Source organism: Arvicola amphibius, chromosome 1 (genome assembly GCF_903992535.2).
Source record: "Arvicola amphibius chromosome 1, mArvAmp1.2, whole genome shotgun sequence".
Lineage (NCBI taxonomy): Eukaryota > Metazoa > Chordata > Mammalia > Rodentia > Cricetidae > Arvicola > Arvicola amphibius.
The window spans coordinates 133,230,992-133,257,236 of NC_052047.1; the positions used below are offsets into that span (position 1 = coordinate 133,230,992).

The 26,245-nt window shown below is 47.2% G+C and overlaps 2 protein-coding genes and 1 pseudogene across 2 annotated transcripts in view; all 3 read left to right on the forward strand.

Moving 5' to 3' along the window:
• Window positions 1–394: 394 nt before the first annotated feature.
• Window positions 395–8,468, forward strand: LOC119827305 (annotated as a pseudogene).
• Window positions 8,469–14,580: 6,112 nt separating this feature from the next.
• The window catches only part of LOC119827348 (deleted in malignant brain tumors 1 protein-like), a 115,910-nt gene continuing 104,245 nt past the window's right edge, over window positions 14,581–26,245 (forward strand). The window contains exons 1-4 of the mRNA XM_042054182.1: window positions 14,581–14,644; window positions 24,238–24,388; window positions 25,048–25,248; window positions 25,634–25,966. Of these exons, the coding sequence (XP_041910116.1) occupies window positions 14,581–14,644; window positions 24,238–24,388; window positions 25,048–25,248; window positions 25,634–25,966 (749 nt within the window). The remainder of the gene's footprint in view (window positions 14,645–24,237; window positions 24,389–25,047; window positions 25,249–25,633; window positions 25,967–26,245) is intronic.
• Window positions 22,694–22,876, forward strand: LOC119808995 (40S ribosomal protein S28-like). The gene has a single exon (XM_038321620.1). The coding sequence runs from the start codon at window positions 22,694–22,696 to the stop codon at window positions 22,874–22,876; it is 183 nt and encodes a 60-aa protein (XP_038177548.1).

Below are 26,245 nucleotides of genomic sequence, written 5' to 3' on the forward strand. Positions count from 1 at the left end.
GGAAGCTTCCCTGCCTACAGGTTCTGCATCTGAGGATTCAACCACTCACGGTTCCTAGAATGAACTGTCCTGCACTCATATGGGAGCCTTACAGAATGCTGATATCTGGATCCACGCCCCCCCACACCCCACACTGCCACCGGAAGTCCTGTTGTGGTGGGCCTGGAGTGTGATTGGGTTTCAGGATATCTGGATGCTCTCTGAGGTGTCTCTTTGGTCAGCATGGTAGAGAATCTGTGACTTGCAAAAGTCTCTGGGGATACTGTTTACTATGACCTCATCTCTGACATTTCTGCTCTAGAAGATCTTGATTCTGTTTTCTCCATCCACAAGGTGATTACTGGGATACCGGTGTTACTCAATAAATACTTGTGGGATGGGGAACGCTTAGATAATGATTGCAATATGGGGCAGATTGGGAGACTTGGGCTGTAGGAAGAGAGCTCAAGGCATGATGGGAGGGGGAAGAATTGGCTTGATAAGAACAAGACCTCAGCCTGAATGGTGAGACTAGTTTCTGCTGAGGGCTTGGATGAGGCCACACTTCAAGAGTAAGAGATGGGATTCTTTTCTGAAGGGATGAGGACAGTCCTTAGGCAGGAAAGGGGAAGATAGAAGGATTGTGTATTGACAGGAGTGGGGACCGTTGCCTCGTTTGGGCTCTTATTCTCTGTGGCTAGGCTGTGAAAGGTCCAGCCGATCCTGCAGAGAGCCCTGGTGCTGATGGAAGGGTGGGGCTAGCCACACAGAACAGGCTACAGTCACACCCAGAAACAGGAGCCAGGCCAGAAGCGAAAGGACAAGTGTTGGCTCAGGACCCCCAAGGCCAAGCTCTCAGAACAAAGGGAGGGACAGAGGGCAGAGAAAAGAGACAAAGACAGGAGACAGAGGATAGATGAGGGAGAAAGGGAAGGGAACAAGGGAAAGGGGGCAGGGATATTTGTCTTGGAGAATAGAGACTCGGCACATAAGAAAATAGCAGTTTATAATGGCACAAGGGAATTAGGTGGGCCAAAGGGGGCTTTTGATTACTGGACTTCAGTGTTTTGATAGTTGGACCTTGGTTGGCAGTTTCAGGAAGAGGAAGTAGCCAAATAAGGGAATTGTCCTTGGTGACTAGCCTTAGGAATGTAATCTAACGGGGTTTTTAGCAAGGCAGAAGGTATGGGAGAGAAGGGCAAAGTCTGCCAGAACCATGCTTGTCACACTCAAGCTGGCCAGAGTCCCTTCAAGGAGCCTCTAGTGCAGCCCCAGCCAGGCAAGAGCCGAATCTGCGGACCTACGCTCCTCTTCAGTTGTGTTCATTCTCCCGAACAGTCAGTTCAGCCTTATTTCAGATAAGGCTGGAGAGAGGCAAGAGGGTGGAAGAGTAGGAGTTCCCATAAAGCCTGGACTCTGGAAACCCCAAGAACGTATGAGCTGTACTTATTACTTTCTGTTGCTGTGCTAAACACCACGACCAAGGAAACTTATATAAAGAGGAGTTAATGTGGGCTTAAGATTCCAAAGGAGAAGTTCATAACAGTGGGGGGAGACATAGCAGCAGGGGACCAGAGCACAAACTGAGAGATCACACATTCAATCACAAACATAGAACCAGAGAGTGAACCGGAAGTGGGGCAGGCTATAAACTCTCAAAGGCTACCTCAGTGCTGCACTCCTTCCAGCAAGGCTCCACCTCTTAAAGGTTCCAAAACCTCCTCAAACAGTGCCAACAACCTGGGACTAAGTGCTCAAACACATGAGCCTATGGGGACATTTCTCATTCAGACTACCACGGAACCCTTTGAGGGAAAGGTTTGTTGCAGGAAAGGGAACTTAGAGTGGCTCATGGCATTCAGAATCTTAGGGAAGGTGACTTCACAGTGATGCCAGTCTGACCTTGACTCTGTTGTCTGCAGACATTTGCACAAACTTGACCATAAGGAGTTGGCAGGCAGAGACAAAACGCTTTCTGGAGGAGAGACAGAGAGGGCTGGTATGTTCGGGAGAATCAGTTTGATTTGCAGAGGGTGCGGGTGGATGGGACAGGGCAGAGTTGGGTATTTTGCTGTCCCTCTGCCATCGAAGGAAGACTCTGTTGGTCCATTGGCAGGAATCATGCCCCCTTCTCATGCAACCAAAAGTACCCGTCTGAGTCTAGAGTTGCATTAACTTCTGAGCTCACAGGGCAGTTGGTTTCCTGGTCAGCTGGGGTACAGAGCCTCTAACCTACCCTGTAGTCTCCCCCAGTTCTGAGGCATATCAGATTACGGAGGACACATTGACTGTGGTTTCCCTTATCTTCCACTAACAACTTCCTGTATTAGACAGGCATGGCAACGGCGCCAGGCAAACCCTCCTGTCTCTCTGCTGGTTCTACCACAACCAGACAAAGCTGGAGACTGTGTGGGAAGAATTCCTGTTTGGAGCCCTTCATCCTGTTAGTGCAGTCTGAGCAGAAATAAAAAGGAGAGGCTACCCTTCCCCACCCCTGGGGTTGTACCTGACCAAGTTCATAGAGTAGGCTGTGACTCTTCCTCCCACGATGAGCTTGCACTAAAGCCAGGGCTGCCTCCCCCGCCTCCCCTCCCCCCCCCCCCCGCCCCACTTGACCTCTGCCAGAGCCAATCCGGAGGCAATCCGGAGGCAACCCTCAGGAGGTCTGGCTTGCAGAATCTTGCAGACAAAGACAGCAGTGTACTGAATGAAAGTTTCAATAATTTGCCCAAGGTCATACTTTTTTAACTGAGAAAAACCCAGGTGAAACAAAGTCTGGCTAGTCTCGGTATAATCTGAGGTCAGACTTCCCAGGAAATGATGTGGTGAGTGAATGAGGCAAATTCATCTGATAAGGGCAATGAAATCGAATATGAAGCTAAAGGCTTCCACCCAGGAAAGCAGTGACAGGCAGGATCCACTAGCTCCCATTATCGCCAGGCACACAGTGGTGCACACACTCTCGTAAATGACAGGCTGGGTTTGAAAAAAGGAACATTATCAAAATAATAGCAATAGCCGATATTCACTGTGCATTGGCTATAAGCAGGTGCCAGTCTATAGTCTGTTCATGAATGAACTCGTGTACTGTATGTTTAAAAACCCATGCTTCTGAAACAAACCAAATTAACAGCTTTAATGATCTGTGTCCATAAGCAGGAGTTGCTAAAAATACTGAAGCTTAAGGCTGCTGAGGTGGTTTGGTGGTTAAGAGGATTTGCTGCTATTGCGGAGGACTTAGGTTCGGTTCCCAGCACCCACATGGTGGCTCATAGCCACTGCTAATTCCAGTTCTAGAGGATCTGACACCCTCTTCTAACCTTCATGGGCACTGGGCACACAAGTGGTGCACACACACACACACACACACAAACACACACAAGAAATCTAAAATATAATGTTGGAACTGTGTACATGGTATGTCATGGGTTACTGGCCAAATTAACCCCATGTTAATGCTTTATATTGAGGATGTCTGGGCTAAGGAAGGGGTTGCAGAGACATTCAAGGACCCATTACCCTCCAGGAGGTAAGTTGTGCAGCCTGGGACAGCTGAGGTGACCTATACTGACTAGGTACCATTGCTGTGGGCAGATCTTAGTCCTGATTCAACTCCATCCCTCAGGAAACGCCACCAGATAGATGCCCATCATCAGGCAGGGTGGGGCCTCCTCCATGTGCCAGAAAATGCAGACGTATTTCCTTGATGTGCCTCTTTATCTTTTCTTTTTCTGTCTTCCTTTTAAAAAAAGACTTACTTATTTTATGTGTATGAAAGTGCCATTTGCATGTATACCCGCACGCCAGAAGAGGGCATCAGATCCCATTAGAGATAGTTGTGAACCATGTGGTTGCTGGGAATTGAACTCAGCTCCTCTGGAAGAGCAGCCAGTGCTCTTAACCACTGAACCATCTCTCCAGTTCCATGCATCTCTTTTGATCTGGAAAGTTGATATAAGCAATCCGGCTTGCTTTCCCTGGCTTTGTAAATTTGAGTGTGAGACCCTGGCCTTTTCCACAACTGGAGGCAGAGCTCGCTGAGGGTTGTTACTAAGGGTATGGACTTCTGTGTTGTGAGGGGGTGGTACAAAGAGCTAGTCTTTCTCTGTTAACCTTCCCATAGAGGGCTCACTGCTCCTTGAGGGGTTTGCCTGGGGAAGGAATCATGTTTTCCAGGAGAGCTGAAACTAATTGAACATGCATAAGAAGATAAAGTGAGTTACGGTATACAAACATGAAACTACTTTATCTTAAAACCCTGTTTGGCAAGGCTATGCCCAGGATCCTGGCACTCTCAGGGGGCAAGAGGGAAAGGAGGGAGGGGATTACAACCCATCTGCATTCAGGAGCTTCAGCTGTGAGGCTCAGAACAGTCCAGGGAAGAGCCCCGGGTGGTCAATCCTGGAAAGCGCCCCAGGTGGTCAGTCCCCAGCGGCTGAGTTCTCACAGAGGATCAACAACACTCTGCTTGGTTTGCCCTTGGGAATCCATCTACTTTTTTCTCCAATTGTTAACATGTAAAATGTTCTTATGTTACCTTTATTTGGTGTGTTTAGGAAGCGTTAGGTGTGTACCATGGTGCATGTGTGGAGGTCAGAGAACAGCTTACAGAAGCTGGTTCTGTCCTACCATGTGCTGCCTGGGGATCACATGCAGCTTCCCAGGCTCGGCAGCCAGTGCTTTACCTCCCTAGCTACCTGGCTGGCCCCAGTTGCTAAGACTTTCAATAGTGGTGCTCAAAGTGAAAACCCTATCTGTGGAGCCCAACAGTGGCTGCAGGCTCACCATCCACCCTTTCTCTGTGTTCTTCACCCTCAGTCACAGGCAGTGTCTGGGATAACATGTCTATGCAGCCCCTCACTCACTACCACCTAGGGAAGTCCTCTGGCAGCAACCTCCCCGACTACCACTACCATCACCGAGGCAGGAGAAGAGAGGAGAAGAAAGAGGCATCAAGACAAACATGAGAGTTCTGCGCAGGGAAGGATAGTAAGCGCTGTGTTGGTAAAGTCACATGAAATGACCACCACAGTGGGCCCTCTGTGTTCGTGGAATCTACATCTGTGGACCCAACCACTCAAAGTCTTTAGAAAAGAAATCCATTGGCGTGCTAAATGTGTAGACTATCTTCTGGTCATTGTTTCATAAACAAGCTAGTGTGACAACATAGTCACATTACATTGTTATCAAGTATTATAAACAGTCTAGAGAATGTAACACATTCAGAGCTTTATACCACAGAGCTTTAGTATCAAGACAAGCATGGTATCAACATTTAAAATCCAATTACCAAAAACAAAAATGTCACACACACACACACACACACACACACACACACACACACACACACACAGCCCATTAATCACACGGTTATGTAAAGCTGTCTAATTTTGCTTACATTAAAAATATTTTTCCTATGGTACCTCCCATGTGTTTTCATGTATCACTGAAGCTAGCTTGTTGGCCTCTGCAGAACTTCTGCTAGGTCACTGACTGAATCACATTGCAGCTACTAACTTGATTGAAGGAAGACGGCGTTTTAATAGTACAGACTTATCCATCTCATGAACCTAGGGAAATTCTCTATTACTTTGGGTTTTCTTTAATTTTACTAGGTATTTTCTAGTGTTATTTTTTTCAATTTCACCCATACTTGACTAAATCTGTCCGTAAGTACTCTTTGTTTTCAATGTAATTGCTAATGAATTTGATTTTTTGGCCTTTTTGATTTTGAATAATTCTCTGCTAGCACATGGAAATGTAGAATTTTAACTGATCTTTCATTCTTTGACTTTTGTAAATACACCTTTGTTCTGTAGATCCCCCACAGACTTCTCAGGTGACTGTGCTGTGTGAATACAGGCAGGTTTGCTTTTTACTATAAAAATAAGGTGTACAGAGATTATGTGTAGGCTCCATGCAGATAATGTGCACTTACACAAAAGGCTTGAGTATCTGTGGACATTGGGATCCTCAGATATTCAGAGACCAGTTCCCTTAGATACTGGGGATAATGCACACACAATGACTGTAACCTAGCCTTACAGCATGAAGTCAAGGGCGATATTAAAATTATAATAAAGTTAAGTCCACTATAGAAAGAATACTCGCCAATATTTTCAAACATTTATTTTTATGTGTATGAGTGTCTTGCTTGCATGTGTGTGTATGCATCGTGTGTGCATGTATCTTGTGCTGTGTTCACAAGATTTTATCCACATAGCTTTTGCCTCTGAAAATAAGGGCTAGTGAGAGCCCGGAGAGATAACTCAGAGGCTAAGAGTTATGACTGCTCTTCCGGATGACTTGGGTTCATTTCCCAGCACCCTCTTGGCACCTCACAACCTTTTGTAACTCCAGATCCAGGGGATCCAATGGATCTAATGCCCTCTTCTGGCCGCCCTGGGCATCACACAGTGCACACAAATACATGCTGGCAAAACTCTCCTATGTATAAAAATAATAAAAACCATTAAAATAAAGGAAAAAGAGGACTGGGGAGATGGCCCAGGGGGTAAAGATACCCCTGGTTGAGCGTGATGATGTCCTGAGTTTAATAATACCCTCAGCGCATATGGTGGAAATAGAGAATCGATTCTGGCAAGTTGTCCTCTGACCTCCACGCGCACGCCCTGGCAAGAGCAGACCCCTCCCACTAATGAATGAAATAATGCAACCGTAATCATAATCATATGGGGACAGAGATGCAAGAGCCAGCCAACCTGAGCTCTCCTTACAGCTTTGTTCTCCAGCTGTGACTTGGGCAGGAACGTCGTCTCCCTGCCTCAGTTCTTGCTTGCCTAGATGAGAGCTAAGACGATCTTCCATGCTCACTCACAGGACTGTTAAGAAGGTTGTAGTGAATAATAGATGTGAAACACAGAAGCAAACACACAGCAGGGGCTAAAAGACGTCACCTGGTGTCTTACTTCCCTCACACAGCAGTTGGCCTTTCAAATGTGCTTTTTCCTTTTAATCTTGTTTCTGCTTCCCACTTTTTTCTCTTATCTCCTCTGCTCTTGTTTTGTTTGATTTACCTCCCTTGCCTAATCAATGATTTTTGCTGCATTTATTTGTTTGGTGTGTATGTGTGGACGTATGCATATGCCGTGGTGTGTATGTGGAGGTCAGAGGTCAACTTGTGGGAGTTGGTTTTTTTCATTTCACCATGTGGGTTCCAGGCCATCAGACTTGAACCGGGGCAAGCTTCTTTCCCCATGGAATCAGGCCTAAAGTTTTTCTTCTTTAATTGTATGCATTCTCATAAAGCTGTCGATTTTAGGAGGTCACATAAGCATCAACCATGCTACAATAGAATCTGGCTAAATTATTTCACTTAAAAGACGTGTTCTGTGTGCAGACATGTTCCCTGACCAACCACTGTGGAAAGGCAAATTTTCTTCTGGCTGATGAAGATGTTTAGTTTCTCTCTACTCACTCTTTGGCGTTGGGGTCTCTGGATAAAAATTCTGTTTCTTTTTTCTTTTTTGTTTTTCTTTTTAGTTTAAAAATATTTTCTTCAGCCTTTCTGCGTTGCCCCGGGATGGATCCATACAGCGTTGTTCTCGGTTCCCGGCGTAACTTAAAGGGAAACTTACACAGTGTCCGGAGCCCTTGATGTCCTGCAGATGAAGGAGGAGGATGTCCTCAAATTCCTCGCTGCAGGCACCCACTTAGGTGGCACCAACCTCGACTTTCAGATGGAGCAGTACATCTACAAAAGGAAAAGCGATGGCATCTACATCATCAATCTGAAGAGGACCTGGGAGAAGCTGCTGCTCTCAGCTCGGGCTGTTGTTGCCATTGAGAACCCTGCTGATGTCAGCGTCATCTCCTCCAGGAACACTGGGCAGAGAGCTGTGCTGAAGTTTGCTGCTGCCACTAGAGCCACTCCGATTGCTGGCCGTTTCACCCCAGGGACCTTCACTAACCAGATCCAGGCAGCCTTCAGGGAGCCACGGCTTCTAGTGGTGACTGATCCCAGGGCTGACCACCAGCCCCTCACAGAGGCGTCTTATGTGAACCTGCCCACCATTGCTCTGTGTAACACAGACTCACCTCTGCGCTACGTGGACATCGCCATCCCGTGCAACAACAAGGGAGTTCACTCGGTGGGCCTGATGTGGTGGATGCTGGCCCGGGAAGTACTCTGCATGTGTGGCACTATCTCCCGTGAGCACCCATGGGAGGTTATGCCTGATCTTTACTTCTACAGAGACCCAGAGGAGATTGAGAAGGAAGAACAGGCTGCTTCTGAGAAGGCCGTGACCAAGTAGGAGTTTCAGGGCGAATGGACTGCACCAGCTCCTGAGTTCACTGCTGCTCAGCCAGAGGTGGCTGACTGGTCTGAGGGTGTGCAGGTGCCCTCGGTGCCCATCCAGCAGTTCCCTACTGAAGACTGGAGTGCCCAGCCAGCCACTGAGGATTGGTCAGCAGCTCCCACAACACAGGCCATAGAGTGGGTTGGAGCCACCACTGAGTGGTCCTGAGCTCCTCTGCAGACACCTGAGCAAAGGGGAAAAAGGTGGAAGGAAAATAAAGTTCGTATAAGCTGTAAAAAAAAATTTTTCTTCATTCTTTGAAGGTTTCATACATCTTCCTTCCTTCCTTCCTTCCTTCCTTCCTTCCTTCCTTCCTTCCTTCCTTTTTTTTTGTTTCTTTTTGAGACAAAGTTTCTCTGTGTAACAGTCCTAACTGTCGTGGAACTCGCTCTGTAGACGGGGCTGGCCTCAACCTCGGAGATCTGCCTGCCTCTGCCTCCAGAGTGCTGGAATTAAAGGTGTGCGCCACCATGTCTGTCCATACATTTATATAATGTACATTGATCATATCCATCCATCACTACCTCCCTCCAACTCTACCCAGTATTCCACCCTAGCTCCTCCCTCCCTCCCTCCTCCCCCTCTCTCCCTCCCTCTCTTCCTTCCTCCCTCCTCCCTCATTCCCTTCCCCTTTCTCTCTTTCTCCCTTCCCCCTTCTCTCCTTTTCCCTCTTTCTTGTTTTAAAAATTTCCCCCCTCATAAGCCCAGTTAGCACTATCTCTAGTATGCACAAGGGTATGTAGCCATCCTCTAGGACCATGAATACCTACCAGTGCCGTATCACCGAAGGAGAGTGAGCTCTCTCTCTCAGCAGCTGTCACCTACCAATAGCTCCTCTGGTATGGTGGGGCCTCAATGATCCCTCCAGCAATCCATGCTGTGATTTTGACTGGCTTGATTTTGTGCAGGTAACCACAGATGCTCGTGTGATGTGTGTAGTAGCCACACCATGTTCAGAAGCCATCTTTTCTTTCCCCAGCTCTCCTCCCTATCCATTGGTTCTTATATTGCACTTCACCAAGTTATGTGTCCAGTCTCAGATAAAAGGAGGAAGAAGTGAGGGGGGTTGGGGAGGCAGCTGTGCAGGGGTCTCCAGAGACCCAGTAAGGCAGCAGGAACAATTTAGAAGCAGCTTCCTGACTTGAGATTGGCTGTTGCTTTAGAGAGTATCTAACTCAGCAATGGAGACAGTAAGAGTGGAGGCCAACAACAGAAAAGTGGGACACACGGTGGGGTACTCGGTCCAGTGCAGGAATTTGGAATCATCATCATCTTTCCTAAGACCATGACCCAGTAAGTTCCTGTGATAGAATGAAACCTTCACAAAGAAAAGCCAGGACCTGGCTCAGGCGTGTAAAAGACACCCATGGGGCAGCCTGGGTCCTCATGACATGACCGACCTGAATGCTTCCGCAGGCCTACCTGATGCTGTGTGGCACAGGCAGGTGAAAGACACTCACAGGGCAGCCTGGGTCCTTCCTGTCCAGTCTGCCTGAAGGCATCCACAGGCCCGCCATTATGATGAGCAAGGGTATGGTGGAGAAATGGGAGAGAGAGGCGGAAAGGTGGAGAGGTGGAGTGGTTCGTGTGCTGTGGTAAGAAGCAGTTCTGAAGAAGCAAGTGTGGTAAGGAATGGGCTGATGTTGGCCGTCTGGTTGCCACCTGGGGCCAGGGTGACATCCGGGCTGGGCCTGGGCTCCTTCCCAGGGCCAAGACTAAATCTGTGGTCCTACCACCACCAGGATCTGTGTTGACATCTACGACGCATGTTGCCTTCAAGGCCACGGGGATACTTGTGGTCTAGGCCGCCACCTGAGGCCATTTTGGTATCCAAGGCTGAGCCACCACTGGGGCCATGTTGATCTGAGTGACTTGTGCTGCCACTGGGGGCCATGTCTGGGCCCCAAACCTCCCTGCAGCACCCAGGTTTGTGTTGATGTCCATGGTTTCTCTAACCACTTAAGGCTACGTGGATGACCAGGTCAGACACCTGAGTCTTTGTTGGTGTCTGAGGACCACGCTTATCTGGTTGGCTTTCACTGCCACCTGGGGCCATGGTGATATCTGGGCCCAGGCCCTATCACAGCCAGGGTCTGGGCTGAATTCCATAGCTCCTGATACCACTGAAGGGCGTGCAAATACCCAGGATCTGGGCTGTCACCTGAGGCCAGGTGGGGATGTGAGGGTCATGACATAGCCAGGGCTATACAGATTTGAGTGACCTGTGATATTTGGGCCTGAGTTTCAGCTGAGGAACATGCTTGGGTCAGTGGCCCTACCACAACTAGGGTCTGTGTTGACGTTCTGTGTTGATATGGTTCCTGATACCATTGAAAGTCAGGCTGATACCAGGTGTTTGGGTCACTACCTGGGTCCGTGTTGGTGTCTGAGGGCCACACTGCTGCGGGAGCCATGATGATCTGGGTGGCCTGTGCTACCATCTGGGAGAGGAGGATTGAGGTTGGTGATGTGAAATTCCCAAATAATCATTAAAAATTATGTTTTGTAAAAAAATGTCAGAAATAGAGTAGACCGCCATGCCACCCTGTATGCTGGGACACCCAAATTAGCAATGAACATTTTGGTGATAACACAGCAAATGGTGTGTAAAGCCTTAAAAAGCTTCAGGGGGCGTGTAGTAGGAGCTGCGGGCAGGCCTGCTTTTCATCCCGCCCGGCTCCCTTATAGCTAGCTTAGCCCTGGAAATAATTACATGGAAACTATTCTTTTAAACACTGCCTGGCCCATTAGTTTCTAGCCTCTTACTGGCTAACTCTCACATCTTGATTAACCCATATTTAGTAATCTGTGTAGCACCACGAGGTGGTCGCTTACCAGGAAGATTCTAGCCTGCATCCGTCTCGGAGAGGAGAGTCACGGTGACTGCTTCATGGCGGTTGCCTCACTTCCCTTCTTCCCAGCATTCTGTTCTGTCTACTCCACCCACCTATGTTCTGACCTATCAGGCCAAGCAGTTTCTTTATTAATTAACCAATGAAACAGCAGATAGGTAGAAACACTCCTACATCAGGGGCGCATACTGAGAACGCCTTAGTGGACACCACCAATTTCATCTGCAAATTTCCATAAACTGAACTCTGTTTCTCTCCAGTGATACTTAATCACTATGCGGCCAGATAGGAGATGGCTGCGGGCTGAATCTCTCATAGCAGCCTGGCAGGAACCAGTCATACCCCATGTCCTCATCCCCCTCCCCTCCTCCTCTCCTTCTTCTGTTTCTTTGCATGTGTGGTGGGTGCACATACGTACGTGGGCACAGATGCACCTGTGTGTGGAGGCCCAAGGTTGATGTCAGGAATCTACCTCAGTTGCTCTTTTACTTTTTTCTTTAAGGCAAAACCCCTAAATCAAACCCAGAGCTCATTGATAGGGATGCTTTAATGAACCAGCTTGCTAGTGCTCTGGAGATTCCCCCATCACCCTGTGTGTACCTTCCAAGGCTAGAATTACAAGCAGGCCACCTAGTATTTATGGGGGCCTGAGGTTCCAAACTCCCATCTTGTTACTTGTATAGCAAGCGTTTTAAACACTGAACCACTTCCCCAGGTCGGAACTGATCTTAATAGAAAGCTCAGAGGACTCATCAGAGCATCTAAACCCTTCCAAAATTCTAATCCTCATGGATGGGCTATTCAAGACTTAGGCCAGTTTGTTTATGCAAAATTCAACTTCTTAATACTTAGTGTAGTAAAAATATATCAAATACCTTCCACACAGGACATTTCATGCTTATATTAGATCTTGGGGGGCATTGTTCTTTTTAAAATAATGCTTTTATTCTTTGAGAATTTCATACTATGTGTTTTGATCGTATTCACATTCCTCTCCCAACTGCTCCCATAGCCACCCCTCCACCCTCTCCTCTCCATCCTCCCAACTTCAAGGGTTTTTTTTTTTTTTTTTTTTTTTTTTTTTTTTTTTTTTTTTTCTCAATCTGATCCAGCTCATGTTGCCCAATTCCTCTTGGGAATGGGACCTGCCCTAGAGCATTGTCGAACTATTAGGGACATCCTTAAAAGATACCGATTCTCCGCTCTGTAGCTATCAATTGCCAATAGCTCGTCAGGTGGGATTTTATGTCCACTTCCCTTCTCCCTGCTGGGATCCTGTCTGGCATGAGGTGGTACAGTTCTCATACAGGCTGTAACCATCACTGTGGGCTCATACATGCAACTGCCATGTTGTGTGTGGAAAAAGGGTTTCCTTATCATTGCCTCAGGCTCTTGCAATCTCTCAGCTCCGCCCTGCTTTGCCAAAGCTACCTGAACTTTGATAGGAGGGGTGGGGTGAATACCTGCTATTCAAGGCTCACCAGTCCACAGGCTCCTATTCTCTGCACATGGACCATCGTGAGGTTCTCTGTGGCAATTGCTGTCTGCTGCAAGGAGAAGCTTCTCGAATGAGGGCTGAAGACACACTCACCTTCCATTGTTCTTAATGAAAACACGGAATTGGCCTTTATCATTTATCTTTAAGCTCTCTTCGGATGCTCTTACCGTGTGTGTGTGTGTGTGTGTGTGTGTGTGTGTACACATGCATATGTGAGTGTACATGTGGAGGCCAAAAGGCAGCCTCTGCTTTTATTCCTTTATTCTGCCAAGCTTTGGGTCTTACTGAGATAAGACTGGGCTAGACTGGCCAACAGAGATCTGCCTGTTTTACCTTCCCAGTGCTGGGATTACAAACCCATATTACCACTGACTGCTCTTTTGTCTGTTTTCTTGATTTAAAACAAAAGTAGGTTCTGGGGATTAAGCTCAGGCTTCCATGCCTTTAAGGCAAACACTTCACCGACTGAGCTACCTCCGCACCCCACTGTCCCTGGTTCCATGGTTTATACGGACTCTGAAATCTTTGCTGCTGTCCTGTATGGGAGACTGAGTGCTGAGCGTTGAAATGGTATAAACGGCAGATTCTGCATCCCAGGCCCGGCTGATGTGACGTCCTAACTCCCGTTTTCTAGTGGGATCATGGAAACAAATCTAGCTTTGCTCCCACCTTATTTTGCCCTGTGTCACTTCCAAGATCAACGGCAGTAGAAAGTAAAAGCACCATACTAGCAGTCTTTTACCTCTGTTCATATGCTTCACCCCTGCAAGTCAGACAGGCTCTAGCGGGTGTGCTGTGTACCAGAAGGCTGGCGCAGAGGATTCAGGTTACTGATTCAGGTAGAGAGAAATTACCTATGAAGGAAGCAGTCGTTAAAATCCAACAGATATTTAAGCAGAAGGCATTGTGCTACGCATGTCATAAATAAGACTACAACAAGCTGAAGAAAATCCCTGCCTTGAAAAAGCTTATGGGCCTATGCTGGTTAGTTTTTGTCAACTAGACACAAGTTGCAGTCATCTGGGAATCGTGAACCTTAACTGAAAAACAAAATGTATCCATCAGATTGACCTGCAGGCCAACCTGCAGGGTGTTTTCTTGATTAATGATTGATGTGGGAGGGCCGGCTCACTCTGGGTGGTGCTATGCCTGGGCAGGTGGTCCTGAGTTGTGTAGAAAGCAAAGCCAGTTAGTATCATCCCTTTATGGCCTCTGCTTCAGATCCTGCCTCCACGTCCTGCCCTGCTTGAGTTCATGCCATGACTTCCCCCCAATGATACAAGCTGTAAGGTGAAATAGACCCTGTCCACCCCCAGTTGCTTTGGGTCATGGTGTTTATCACAGCAATGGCAAATAAACTAGAACAGGCCGTGGAAGAAATCAGACTGGAAGGCAAGCAATAAGGACCAAGGCAGAATGTATGGAGTGTTGTTAAATGCACACACGTAATGAGTGCTATGGGAGTTAGAAGAAGGAGGAAGTGTGGATAGCTGCAGACTAATGGGGAATGCCAAGCAAAGGAGAGAGGTAGGAAGTGGGCATTGAGTGATAAACAGGATTCTCGAGGCCTTTTGCATTGGGGACAGCCATTTGCTACAAGAGATGACACCCCAGGGAGGCTCTAGGCTCCTCCTAGCTTCTCTTCCCCGAGGGCCTAGAGGTGTCCATCTGCCAGGCCAGGAGCCAGCACACAGTTAAGCACTGACTTCCAGCTGCTCTAATGGGATGTATCTAATAGGTCAAACCATTCTTGCTCCCCAGAGCAAACACGCAAGACGCCAAAGCAAACGTGTTGCTGTGTCCTGCTCTGGACCCCTGCCAGTTCAAGCTGGAGAAGAGCATCAAGTTGCCAGGCCACTCCCACCAGGGAGCCTGAAGAGAATATAAAGCTGCAGCTTTGAGGCTAGCCAGTAGCTGGAAGCCCCCCAACATGGGCTGCCACACCCGCCTACTTTGGCTGCTGTTCTTCTATGGTGTGATTCTTCCCGAAGCAGGTACACAGCCAACACCCCAGGGCTCTTCACACAGCTAATGCCTTGTGACAAACTGGAGAGGGAAAGTGGGGTTATTTGTCCCTTGTCCTCTGAGGCACCAGCTTACAGCTAAGCAAGGGAGTGACGACTCTCTTTACCATAATCCGAGCAGGGATGAGATCCTGTTGTGACCAGCTGCACATCACCTTGATCTGTTTTATGGGAGTCGAATCAAATATTTTTGTGGGAGATTTGTTTTCTGTGAACAAAGCATCAGTCAGTTGATTGTTTTCGTAGACCGTGGCTCTGTTGGTAGGATTCTGGAGGGAAATAGAGAAGGCTATTGGCCAAGATGAGCCAATGAGGGACTCTTAAGTGTTCTTTGGTTTGTTTTTTTTTTTTTTTTTTTTGGTTCTTAAGTGTTCATATTTTGGTGTCTAGCACTCCCTAAGAATATTGTATTATAGCTGGTATTTCTTTTCTAGTGTTGAATAGATCTGGAAAATGCCAGTAAAATACCCTGACTTGAAATATTTGATATGACATAACATTATCTGGATTTGACTTTAAAAGATTTCTTTCCTGAAAAATCAGTATTTTATGAAAGCCAGATTGACCCCCTTTGAAATTCTTGGTTTTAATGTGTATTGTCTGCTAGTCTGCTTAAGGAACTTTTAATTTGAGACTAAACTAACTTGAAACATTTACATAATCTTGATTATTTTTGTCATTGTTTAGTGGCTTTGGGGGAAAATATTAAAGGCTTTTGTTCTTTAGGTTTCTCCCTTGAGTATAAATGAGAAAGTAAGCAAATGGATATTTGGAAATACTCCCCAAAACAAATAGCTTGATTATAGGTATTTGTATGCATATGTTTATGTAGTAGTCCCACTATTAAAGAACAGGTAAGTTGTACTAAGGCAAAAGGAAAATTTTAATTATTTCTTGGATAGCTTGTTTCGTCTTTATAATCTACACATCCTATAATATTTGTGCCTGGGAATGCAGACTAGAGACACACAGATCGAGAGCAGCAGTTCTCAACCTGTGGGTCACCATCCCACCGGGAGTCTAATGACTCTTTCATAGAGGTTGCCTAAGGCCATTGGAAAATACAGATACTTACATTATGATTCATAACAGTAGCAAAATTATAGTTATGGAGTAGCAACAAAATAATTTTATGGTTGGGGGTCATCACACCCTGAGGAACTGTATTAAAGAGGTCGCAGCATTAGGCAGGTTGAGAACCACTGCTCTATAGCATTTAAGTACTAACAAGCATGCTCTAGCCCTAGGAACTTGGCACAAGTTTTGAATCCCCTGCTGCTGTGCCCCACCCACAAAAGGCTATGGTGTATAACACCATCAGGTAGATTTAAGGAAATGATGTTAGTACAAGTCCTTGGAAGCATCCCTCAGACACAGAAAGCACTCAGTCAATCTAACTGCTGATGTAGATGCTGCAAATTACAAATTGTATATTTCAAATGAAGAAATAAAATAACCAAATCTCAGAGGCAGGATGTAACACTTAGGCATAACAACTCCATTCTCCAAGTTCCCCTAGGAAACTGGGATAGTCTCCCCTTTCACTATTTCAGAAGCTGTTTTTTCTTGCTTTTCTTTTAGTTGCATGCGTCTGTCTGTGTGTGGGTATGTGCACCTGAGTACTGTGCCCACAGAAGCTTGGAAAGAAGTAAGAGGCCCTGGAGCTGGAGTCAGAGGGCTCTGTGAGCAGCTCAATGCATGTGCTGGGAACTGAACTCAGGTCTTTGACAAGCGTAGCACATGCTCTTAGCTTCTGAGTTACCGACCCAGACCCTCAGTAGTAATTTTCAAGTAATAGATTCAACTTAGATTCCTTTTCTCTTTTTTTCCCTTCATGGGTAACAAACTGTGTTGTTCATGGTAAACGCTGGGGTCTGTGAACTATGCCAGTGGTATGTGGGAACTGTGGGGCTTCCTGGCACTTAAGAACTTTTGGAATATTCTGGGAGGATTCACAGTTCTAATCATTTTAGCTCCCCCGTGGCAAAGATGATGCTGAAGTTGACTGTATTCAAAGTGACAGTGTTGGCTCTGGGGATGTCAACCTAAGCTTGAGTGGAAATGACTCCTGACCCAATCCAGAAGGTGCCCCAGTGAGATCTGCCCCTAGCCACAGTGGGGGCTACTTTTGGGAAGTGCTCCTGGGTTATGACCAGGCCTGTTTAGAACCAAGTGTAGAAAGGGTTGAGCGTGGATATGGGGTGGGAAATGAAAAGATAATTCTTAGTCTGGGGCAAGTTTAATGATTTCTGAGAGCTTGGGGAGTGGGGGGCAATGGCTCCCAAATTCAGTGGTTCTCTTAAGAATGTGTTCTTGGAGCCCCCTTATAAAACACTAGGAACAACAGAGTGGGTCCCCCACACAAGAATCAACCTTGGTTGATTGGTTGGTCCTAACTTCCCCCAAGCTTCACCTTTCTTCACACTGAAACCCAAACCACAATAAGAAAAGTCCTCCCAGCCAGGCGGTGGTGGCGCACGCCTTTAATCCCAGCACTCGGGAGGCAGAGGCAGGCAGATCGCTGTGAGTTCGAGGCCAGCCTGGTCTACAAGAGCTAGTTCCAGGACAGGCTCTAGAAACTACAGGGAAACCCTGTCTCGAAAAACCAAAAAAAAAGAAAAAGAAAAAGTCCTCCCAGTGAGGGCTGTGATTACTTCAGAAGGATCCCTGGAGGAAGCCAGTCACCCCTCTGCCCTGCTTCTGTTCTCTCTGAAGTTTGCTAACGTCCTACTAAGTGCTAGAGCTGTCTGCCATATTTAACAGAACGCACCGTTCTGTTCTGTGGCCTCATGCTACAGCTCCCAACACTGCAGAAAGGCAATGAGCAAGAACGTCATGCCCTGAGCCCCTCTGCCCACAAGCTTCCCCCAAAACAAAAATAAGAGGATTATGTGCAATTTTTTTCCACCCGAGTTCTGCACATCTAAGGGTATTTGGGCAGCTCTGCAGCTCTGGTAGCCATTACTTGCAAGTCTCAGTTATCAGTGGGACTGTTTTTCCCTCTAATCCCTGGTGCCTCCTTTATCTTCATGCCCTTTGCAACCTTTCTGTTGCTGCCCATGCTCTTGCTGCACCTCTTCCCTGAAACGTGTGGGTCATTCTACGGCTTTCAGGTGGGGGTGTTCTTGAGCTTCCAGGAGCCAAGGATTAGTGACATGATATGGTGCAATAGGCTTTGCTTGGCTCCTAACAATTGCACAAGAGCCTAATAGACAATGGGGCCAGTGTGACCTTCCAAGAATAAACACCGAGGGACGCAGTCCAGCTCCCCGAAGGTCATGTACTGACAGAGGGATTTGTGGAACTTGCAGATCACTGGAGCCTTGGGTATTACTGGGGCAATTCACATGAAAAGTACAATGGGCAACTTAGTGGCCACCTAAGAAGGCTGTTGGTGGAGATATAGCATAGAACAATTATAACACAGCGGATCAGTCTTTACTTTAGGACCCAGATGCAGTCTGGTGATATTTCTAGGTTTTGAGTTGGTGGGTATGCTAGTGGTATGCTAAGAATATATTCCAGGGGTTAGCTGATATGCAGAAAGGATGTTGTGTTAAATGCAGAAGGTGGGTGATAAACAGCTCTTAAGGGGATTAGCAATAGCGCAGGATGGTTTTGGTTATGAATCTGCAATCTTCCAGCGATTCAGTCATGAAGTTCTAGCTAACCTTGTGGATACTTTGACATTGACACAAGTGTCCTATTTTTTTTTTTCTGGAAGCTTCAGCTCACAATACTCTCCAGTGTAAATAGGAAAACAGTCTCTACAAAGTAATTGTGGTCAACTGACTTCTTCCAGCTATGCTACTGAAGGGTGCCTACCTGCTGTCCTGTGTACCTCAAATATCAAACAAATGTCACACTGCTCTGCTGAATGCATTGTGGACCTGGGATGGAAGTACTCACACTTACCAAACACCCACACATCCGTTCACCCATACTGTCTTAGTTAGGTTCTACTGCTTGGGAGGAAACGCCATGACCCAAAACAGCTTGGGGAGGAAAGGGTTTATTTCACCTTAGACTTCCAAATCACAGCTCATCATTGAAGGAAGTTAGGACAAGAACTCAAACAGGGCAGGACCCTGGAGGTAGGAACTGATGCAGAGGACCATGGAAGCGTTCTGCTTGTGTCAAGTTGACATGTCTAGCCAGCACGCACACACCCCCCCACACTCACATTCACATACGTTGACACAGTTCATTCACATCTTCACATTCTTTCACACACGCACACATTCATTCATATCCACACACTCACACATACACTTTCATTACCCACATTCATTCACAAACACTCAACACACATGGCCAACCTGCTTCAAACACTTTGCTCCGTGTTCCCATCCTCCGTGTTGCTTACGTTGTTGTCCTCACCCACTGTTCTCAACCTGACCCTCCTTCCTGGAGTATCCGTCATCTCCTTGCCTAGCCCTCCTCAAATCTTCCCTCATCCCTGGCCCATTAACTCATGTTTCCAATGAATACTTCCCAAACACTCCAAATCAAACAGGCAAGACACCATTTGTCCCCACTGCTGGCTGCCCTGGAGCTCTGTACAAGAGGCGTGGGGACGGCTTCAGGCTGGGCATGCGTGGAGTTGCAGTGTGTCTTACCCAAGACTGGAGACTGTCAGTTTTCCATATGAAAGACCAAGAGCTGGTGTAGCCCGGGGGTAGAGTACAAGCTTGGCCTGTGTCTGGCCCTAGGTTCAGACCCCAGCAGTAGGGCTCATCTCCCTATATAGAGACTTGAGCTAGGCCCAGTGGTGACCCCTGTTGTAGCGTCCAGGAGTTTGAGGGAGGACTGTAAATCCAAGGCCATCTGGGCTGTTTAGTGAAACACCCAACAAGCGAATGAATGGCTGTTGATTTAATCCTCCCTGTTGTGGACACCCTTGGAGGTCACCGTTTTTCCACAGCCAGATTCTGGTCATGTAGTCATAGATCCTTGCTCCCCTCACCTTCTAGCCCTGTTCTACCCAACTCCTTCCCGGCACCAGTCTCTTTAGGGGAAGGTGGTTGCTAGCCTTTATTTACTGAGCTAATGGCTTGTCTGGTTTAGCATCTGTGGGCTCAGATACTTGTTCTTCTTGGCCCTGAGGCCTGCCTCATTTCAGACCTGCCCCTCTAATTGCTTTCCCCCAGTGGCTCTCTCTGCTTCCTGACTGCTGGCAATCATTTCTAATCATATAACTCAGCCAGGTCTAGCTTTACCAGTGTCTTACACCCCAGCACAGAATCCAGCCCCGTGCTCTGCATCTGTCTCCTCCCTCTTCTCGGTTAGCCAGTCCCGTCACTGCCACCTGGGGAAGCTCTTTCACACTCCTCCTTCCATTCTCCCACTGTAGCCACTGGTTTAGGAACATGTTCCCTCCCCCACCACCTCTATCCTCTCCCACCTTGAAGTTCAGCCTGTTTCTCCGACACCTGTGGCGTAACACTAACACCCCTCCCCAACCTGCCTCCTCTTGCCTTCCTCCGGCACTCAATGTTCCACAGGTCACTTTTCAGGTTTCCAGCAAGCAGGCCTTTCACCCACTTCACAGCCTTAGGAAATGTATTTGAAGAGTGTGGTTGAATGTTACTAGGGACAAAGGAACTGAATCTGTGTTCTCTGGAAGAGCAGCCATTGCTCTTAACCACTGAGCAATCTTTCCAGCACCCGTTGTTTTTTTTTTTTCAATGCCATCTTTCTCTTAAAAAATTATGAGTGGTAGAACTGGAAGACCGGGATAGGGTGGAAGACTTTCTCTATTATGTAGATCCTCCCACCCCTCTTTTGAGACAGGGCCCTTGCCATTCTTGTTCGTACAAACATCCTGTCTGTGATCGTGGGTTTGGCAATAAGCAAAGGGAAAAGAATGCCCATTTTACAGGCATGAATAACCGCATTTGAAATTGACTTTTTTGGGTAGTCATTTTTTTGGATGCATACTGGGTGTCTCCTCTATGTCCCCTGGGCCACTGGTTCTCTGATGATCTCAGGGAACAAATGATGCTTGTGTGACTGGCATCCCTTGGACCTTGGTGCTCAGCTTTCTTGGGTTAATTTGTATGAGCTCAAGCAACTTGCCCACTTGAATCTAGACCCACAGCTGATGACTTAGGGTTGGCCTGATCTGAATGGCTGGGACGCTGTGTTCATTTGTGGGAATTTTAATAGTTCAAGAAAAGTTCTAGAGGTGGACAAGAGGAGGTTTCTTTCTGAGGGGAAGAACAACCTACCAATAAGACCGGAGCTGGGAAGCAAGCTGTGGTCTAATTACAGAGGGTTTTAAAACTCAGGCTAAGAACTTTTGTCTTTATCTAGTAGATAGTTAGGACCTAGTACAGTCATCAAAATGATGCTAATGTGGCTTTCTTGTGAGTAGGCAGGTGACAAGGTCTAGAGTGGGAGAGAAATTAAGTTAGGGAAAGTGACTGAATTAACAACAGTGAAAACAGACAGACAGACACAAGCACACACACAGACACAGAAGTACACACACATACACCTCCTTACTCTGGATGGCCACGTGTTTATTCAATAGAGCAATAAGAGATCCATTACTATTCTTCTTCCTTCCTATCTCCTTCCCTTCCTCCTTTTTCTTCTTTCCTATGACCACCTATAACCCTGGTCACTTGCTAGGCCTAACTAGCACACACTAGACGGTTCCTAACGAGATGACAAGCATGTAATATTTTCAAAATGTTGAGTCTGGGTTCAATGGCTCACTCTTTCAATCCCAGGAGTTAGGAGGCAGAGGAACGCAGATCCCTATGAGTTTGAGGCCTGTCTTGTCTATCCAGAGTGTTCCTGGTCAGCCATGGCTCTATAGTGAGACCTTGTCTCAAAAGAGAGTTAAGGCCTAAAATATACCCAAAGCTTTAGTACTATTAATGAAAAGTAATTGGTGCCAGGTATAGTGCAAACTTCAGGAGGCTGGGGCAGGAGGATGGAGAGTTAGGGGCTGTTCCATACTGTCTCAAGGGGCCCAGTGGGAAAGACTGGGTAAATGTAAAGGGGAAAGCCTGACCTGATGTAGTGTCTGGGAGGAGGAGAGCCAGAACAAAAGCCAAGACATGGAGTGTGGACAAGATAAAGAGGATGTTCAGGAGACCAGATGCATCAGAGGCTGAGTGTCCAACCACGGGCTCACCCTGCCGAGGCCTCTGTGTCTGACTTTCTCATCTGTTACACACGAATACTAACAATGGCAGAGCCTCTCCAAACCAGCTCAGAACAGGGAATGGACACTACTTAGACTCAAAGGGGACACGCCAGGAGCACTGCAGGAAGGCCAGCAGTACCAACCCTGAGAGCTCTGTCATCTCTGGCAGCTTGACTCCGACCTCTGCTCAGTGTACTGTCCACTGCCTCACGTGGTTGCTCATCTGTGAAGAGGACAAAGGACGGGGTCACCCTTGGTATGTTCCAGGGCATTACCCAATGTCAAAGCATAGCAGGCTCTTTCTATAGACACCTGGTAATTAGTTAGGCTATTGTAAAATTACCCCGACCCAACAGTACCATAGGCTTGGGTTTTTTATGGTCTACTGAGCAGGGAGCCACCTCCCAATGGCTAAAGCAGAGAGTGGGCTGAATGACAGGTAGGCTCACCAGGGGACCACTGTGGGGACAGTCCCCGCTTACAATTAATGATGTCAGAGAGAAGTTATTGCTCCTGGCCAGGAGGCCAGAGTCAGGAATCAGTTTAAAACAACACGACAAAAACACATCAAAATAACACCACCAACAACCCTGCTATTTTAATTCCAGTAGAAGCCAAATAAATACCTTCTTATAACCAAGCCTACCTTTAAAAGACCAAAACCAGAGCCAGGCCTTTAATCCCAGTGCTTCAGAGACAGAGGCATGCAGATTTTGTAAAGTGAAGGCCAGCCATGGTTACATGAAGTGGCATTATCCTTCAAAAAAAAACCAACCAAACAAAAACAAAAACAACAAAAAACAAAAAAAAAAAAAAACCACAAAAAAACAATGTAAGCTTTCCGCCTGATCGCTGCCACCATGGACACTAGGCACGTGCAGCCCATCAAGCTGGCTAAGGTAACCAAAGTGCTGGGCAGGACTGGTTCGCAGGGACAGTGCACACAGGTACGTGTGGAATTTATGGATGATATCAGCCACTCTATCATCCGAAATGTCAAAGGTACTCTTGGAGAGGGAGATGCGCTCACCCCATTGGAGTGAGAAAGGGAGATTCAGAGGTTGCGCTGACCTTCCTGCTGGGTCCTGAGTATCCACCACTTGGCCCACGATGATCTGCAACTATTAAATAAAACATTTGTATTGTTTTTTTTTTAAATGTAAAATGAAGAAAAACGATCCTAAAGATCTTTTCAAATGAGGAAAAAGAGGTAATGAAAATAAGAACAGGAAAACTTTTAAGTAGGAAAAATTGTTAAAAAAAAAAACCCAACAGTCCAAGAAGTGTTAGAAACAGCAGATTAACTGAAAGCGTAGTAGAATTTCTACATAAACTGTCACTTCCTTAACAAAATTTCAGCATTAACTACAGATGGCTAGAGAATCATGATAAAGTTTACTGACCCACAAACTTGTTTGCACGGAAGCCTCACCCCAGCCCTTGGCATTCATATATCCAGAGTCTGGAATGTTCAGGTGGAAGTTCCATCCCAAGCCCCCCCCCCCCCATGAAGTTGCCTCAGTTCAGACTCTACCCCCAAGAAAGCCTCCCAAATGATGACCCCTCCTCAGAAATGCTCAAGAGTACTCCCACTGAGTACTGGGATCTGGGGGACTGGAAAGCTATCTGGGAGGTGATGGAGGAGAGTTATCTGTCTATGTTACTTTCATTGGTTAATTAATAAAGAAAACTGCCTTGGCCCTTTAAGAGACAGAAAATTAGGTAGGCAGAGTAGAGAGAACAGAATTGCGGGAAAAAGGAGGCAGAGTTGGGGAGAGCTTCAGGCAGTCACCGAAGTGAGTCTCCATGCTTCTCCTCTCCGAGATGGACGCAGGTTAAGATCTCTCCCAGTAAGCCACACCTCGTGGTGCTACACAGATTACTAAATATGGGTTAAAGGAAGATGTGAGAATTAGCCAATAAGAGGCTGAAACTATGGGCCAGGCAGTGTTGTAAAAGAATACAGTTTCTGTGTAATTATTTTGGATAAAGCTAGCCGGGCGGGCTGCGTCCCGCCACTTCCTTCTACAGGGAGGATTTCTATCTATTAAACATGAGCTTTTTCTAATTTGGTTTGATTTGGTCTGATTCGGATTATTGCATAGGCAATTATTATCGGGGTGCAGGAACTTTGCAAAACTCTCAGCTGAAATTAACACAGAACTGACAGAAAAGGGGAATTTTAAGATCAAATGCATCTCAAGGCAGAAGCTTCAGGAAAATGGATTCCAGAGCACCTGGTCCTTTCCCGGTGACATCCCTGCTCTGGGTGGCTGCAAATTCAGATTCCCAGTCTCTGCTGTGGTATGGTAGGTATGGAGCAAGACCACGGATGTTTCCATGGGACCTGGGTTGGCTGTGTTCAGGGTCCCTGCAGGGCTCTAACATGGCGGACACATCTCAGCTTGCTACAGGAGGGACATCAGAGGATCCGGAGCAAAGCTGGGGAAGGGGAAGCCTAAGAGAAGCCCCATTCAAAGCATGTCTGTGGAGCAGCAAGATGGTGAGTTCTCATCAGACAAGGCCTGTGGGTGGCCTGCAGAAAGAGGGCCAAGGTAGTAAGGGTACCTTGAGGTGGAAGGTCACCAAAACCCCTGGGGATGGACAGTCCAAACACAGTAGGATGAGCAGTCACTTATTCTCAGACATAAGAATATCCCAGTGCTATTTATGCCTAACAAGACAGAGACTGCCAGAACCTTTTTCTGCTTCTATGGTTCTTACACATTATTGACAGAATTCTTAAATGTTGAACTAAATTGGAATCACTCTAGACTGTTTTAGAACTTGTTGAACATGCAAAGTCTTGCGCCTTACTCCCAGACAGGGTGTACCCCAGAACCCTCATATTTAACAATCTCTCTCAGAGATGGGAACCAGGACTGCTCTGCTCTGTGGTGACTGGGGAGAGGCAATAGCAGGAAAACATTCCATTCCTCCCCTCCCACAGCTCCCCCTCAGTAGTGTTGGGAATGCAGAACAATTCTCATCTGTCTAGTTAATGGTTCATAAAACGGAGATAATAAAAGCCCCTAAGTACCCACTCTGTGCCAGGCACTTCACCTGCCTCTGCCTCATGATCACCCTCCAAGGTATGCACTGCTTTCTTTTGTATAAGAGGAAAGGAGAAGCTAAGTGGCCCACATAGATTTGCATAGCTAGCGACTGACCAAGTCAAGCCCTACCTTGCGTGGGTTTCTGTTCACTGTCTTAGCAAAGCTCGCTGCCCCCTGAGGACACTGGGACAGGCAACAGGCGCCCAGCAAAGTGCTGGCAGGCAAAAATGTGAGTGCCAAGTGACAGTGAAGGGCAGCCCTGTCCCTGTGCAGCAGAATGCACTCCCCATGCATTTGCCTTTGCCCGCCACCCCTCACCCGACACCACAGGGCACAGCAGAAATGACCCAAGAATCCAAGTGCTTAGACTGAAATATCAAGTGGCCAGAGTTGGGTAGTTTCTGTCTTCGTAGATGAAGATTATCTTGCTGGAGCAGGTGTAGGTTGGGGCACAGAAGGAAAAAGGGATCGCCAAGAACAAAGCGAAGCCTTGTGGCTTTCCATCACAACAGGACCTCAACTTGGGATAATTCTATCCCAAATGAGGATCCAGGAAGATCTTTGGAGTCCCATTCCGGTCCTCATTAGTCAATACTCTACTGCCAGGAAGCTGTTGCTACTGCCATCTTTTCCTCCCTGGTACAATGGGGACAATAGTATCCTACATGGTATCTGGGAGCTTTGCAAAGATGTCCGTGTAAGGGGTTTTAGTCATGCGTTGGGAACATAGGTACTTCTGGGTAGTTGGTGGGGAAGTCGACTCTATATTTGCCAACACTCAGGTGGGGGTGAGGACTACCTTTCTCCCGAAGACTGGCTTCCGGTGCAGCTCGTGGAAGGTTCTAACAGGTGTTCTGGCCGAGTGGAGGTGTATTTTGAAGGCATGTGGGGCACAGTGTGCGGCGATCTGTGGGGCGAGAAGGAAGCACAGGTCGTGTGCCAGCAGCTGGGCTGCGGGGTCGCCGTGTCCACCCTGGGAGAAGCCCTCTTCGGCCAGGGCTCTGGCCCCATTCTTCTGGATGATGTGCAGTGCTCTGGGACTGAGGTCTCCCTGGGCCAGTGTTCTCACGCTGGCTGGTTCATCCACAACTGTAGGCATGAGGAGGACGTTGGTGTCGTCTGCTCCGGTAAATCATTTCCCATCTTCCCCGTGGGTTGATTTTCACTTTAGCCAATCATTCTCCTTTCTCCCCTACCCAAAGGAAACTCTTACAACATATTGTCTTGTGGGATCAAAAGTCTTGTCTGCTCATGGTCCCAGGCGCCTTCCAGAATGCCACTTGTGTGGAGCCTCTCCTTCATGGGGTTTGAGAAGTAGCCGAATGTGGACCTCGAATTCTACCTGAGTCCTCCTGC

What these genes read in the sequence shown, in the direction of transcription:
- LOC119808995 (XM_038321620.1), top strand. Translation starts at nt 22,694, where the DNA reads ATGGACACTAGGCACGTGCAGCCCATCAAGCTGGCTAAGGTAACCAAA.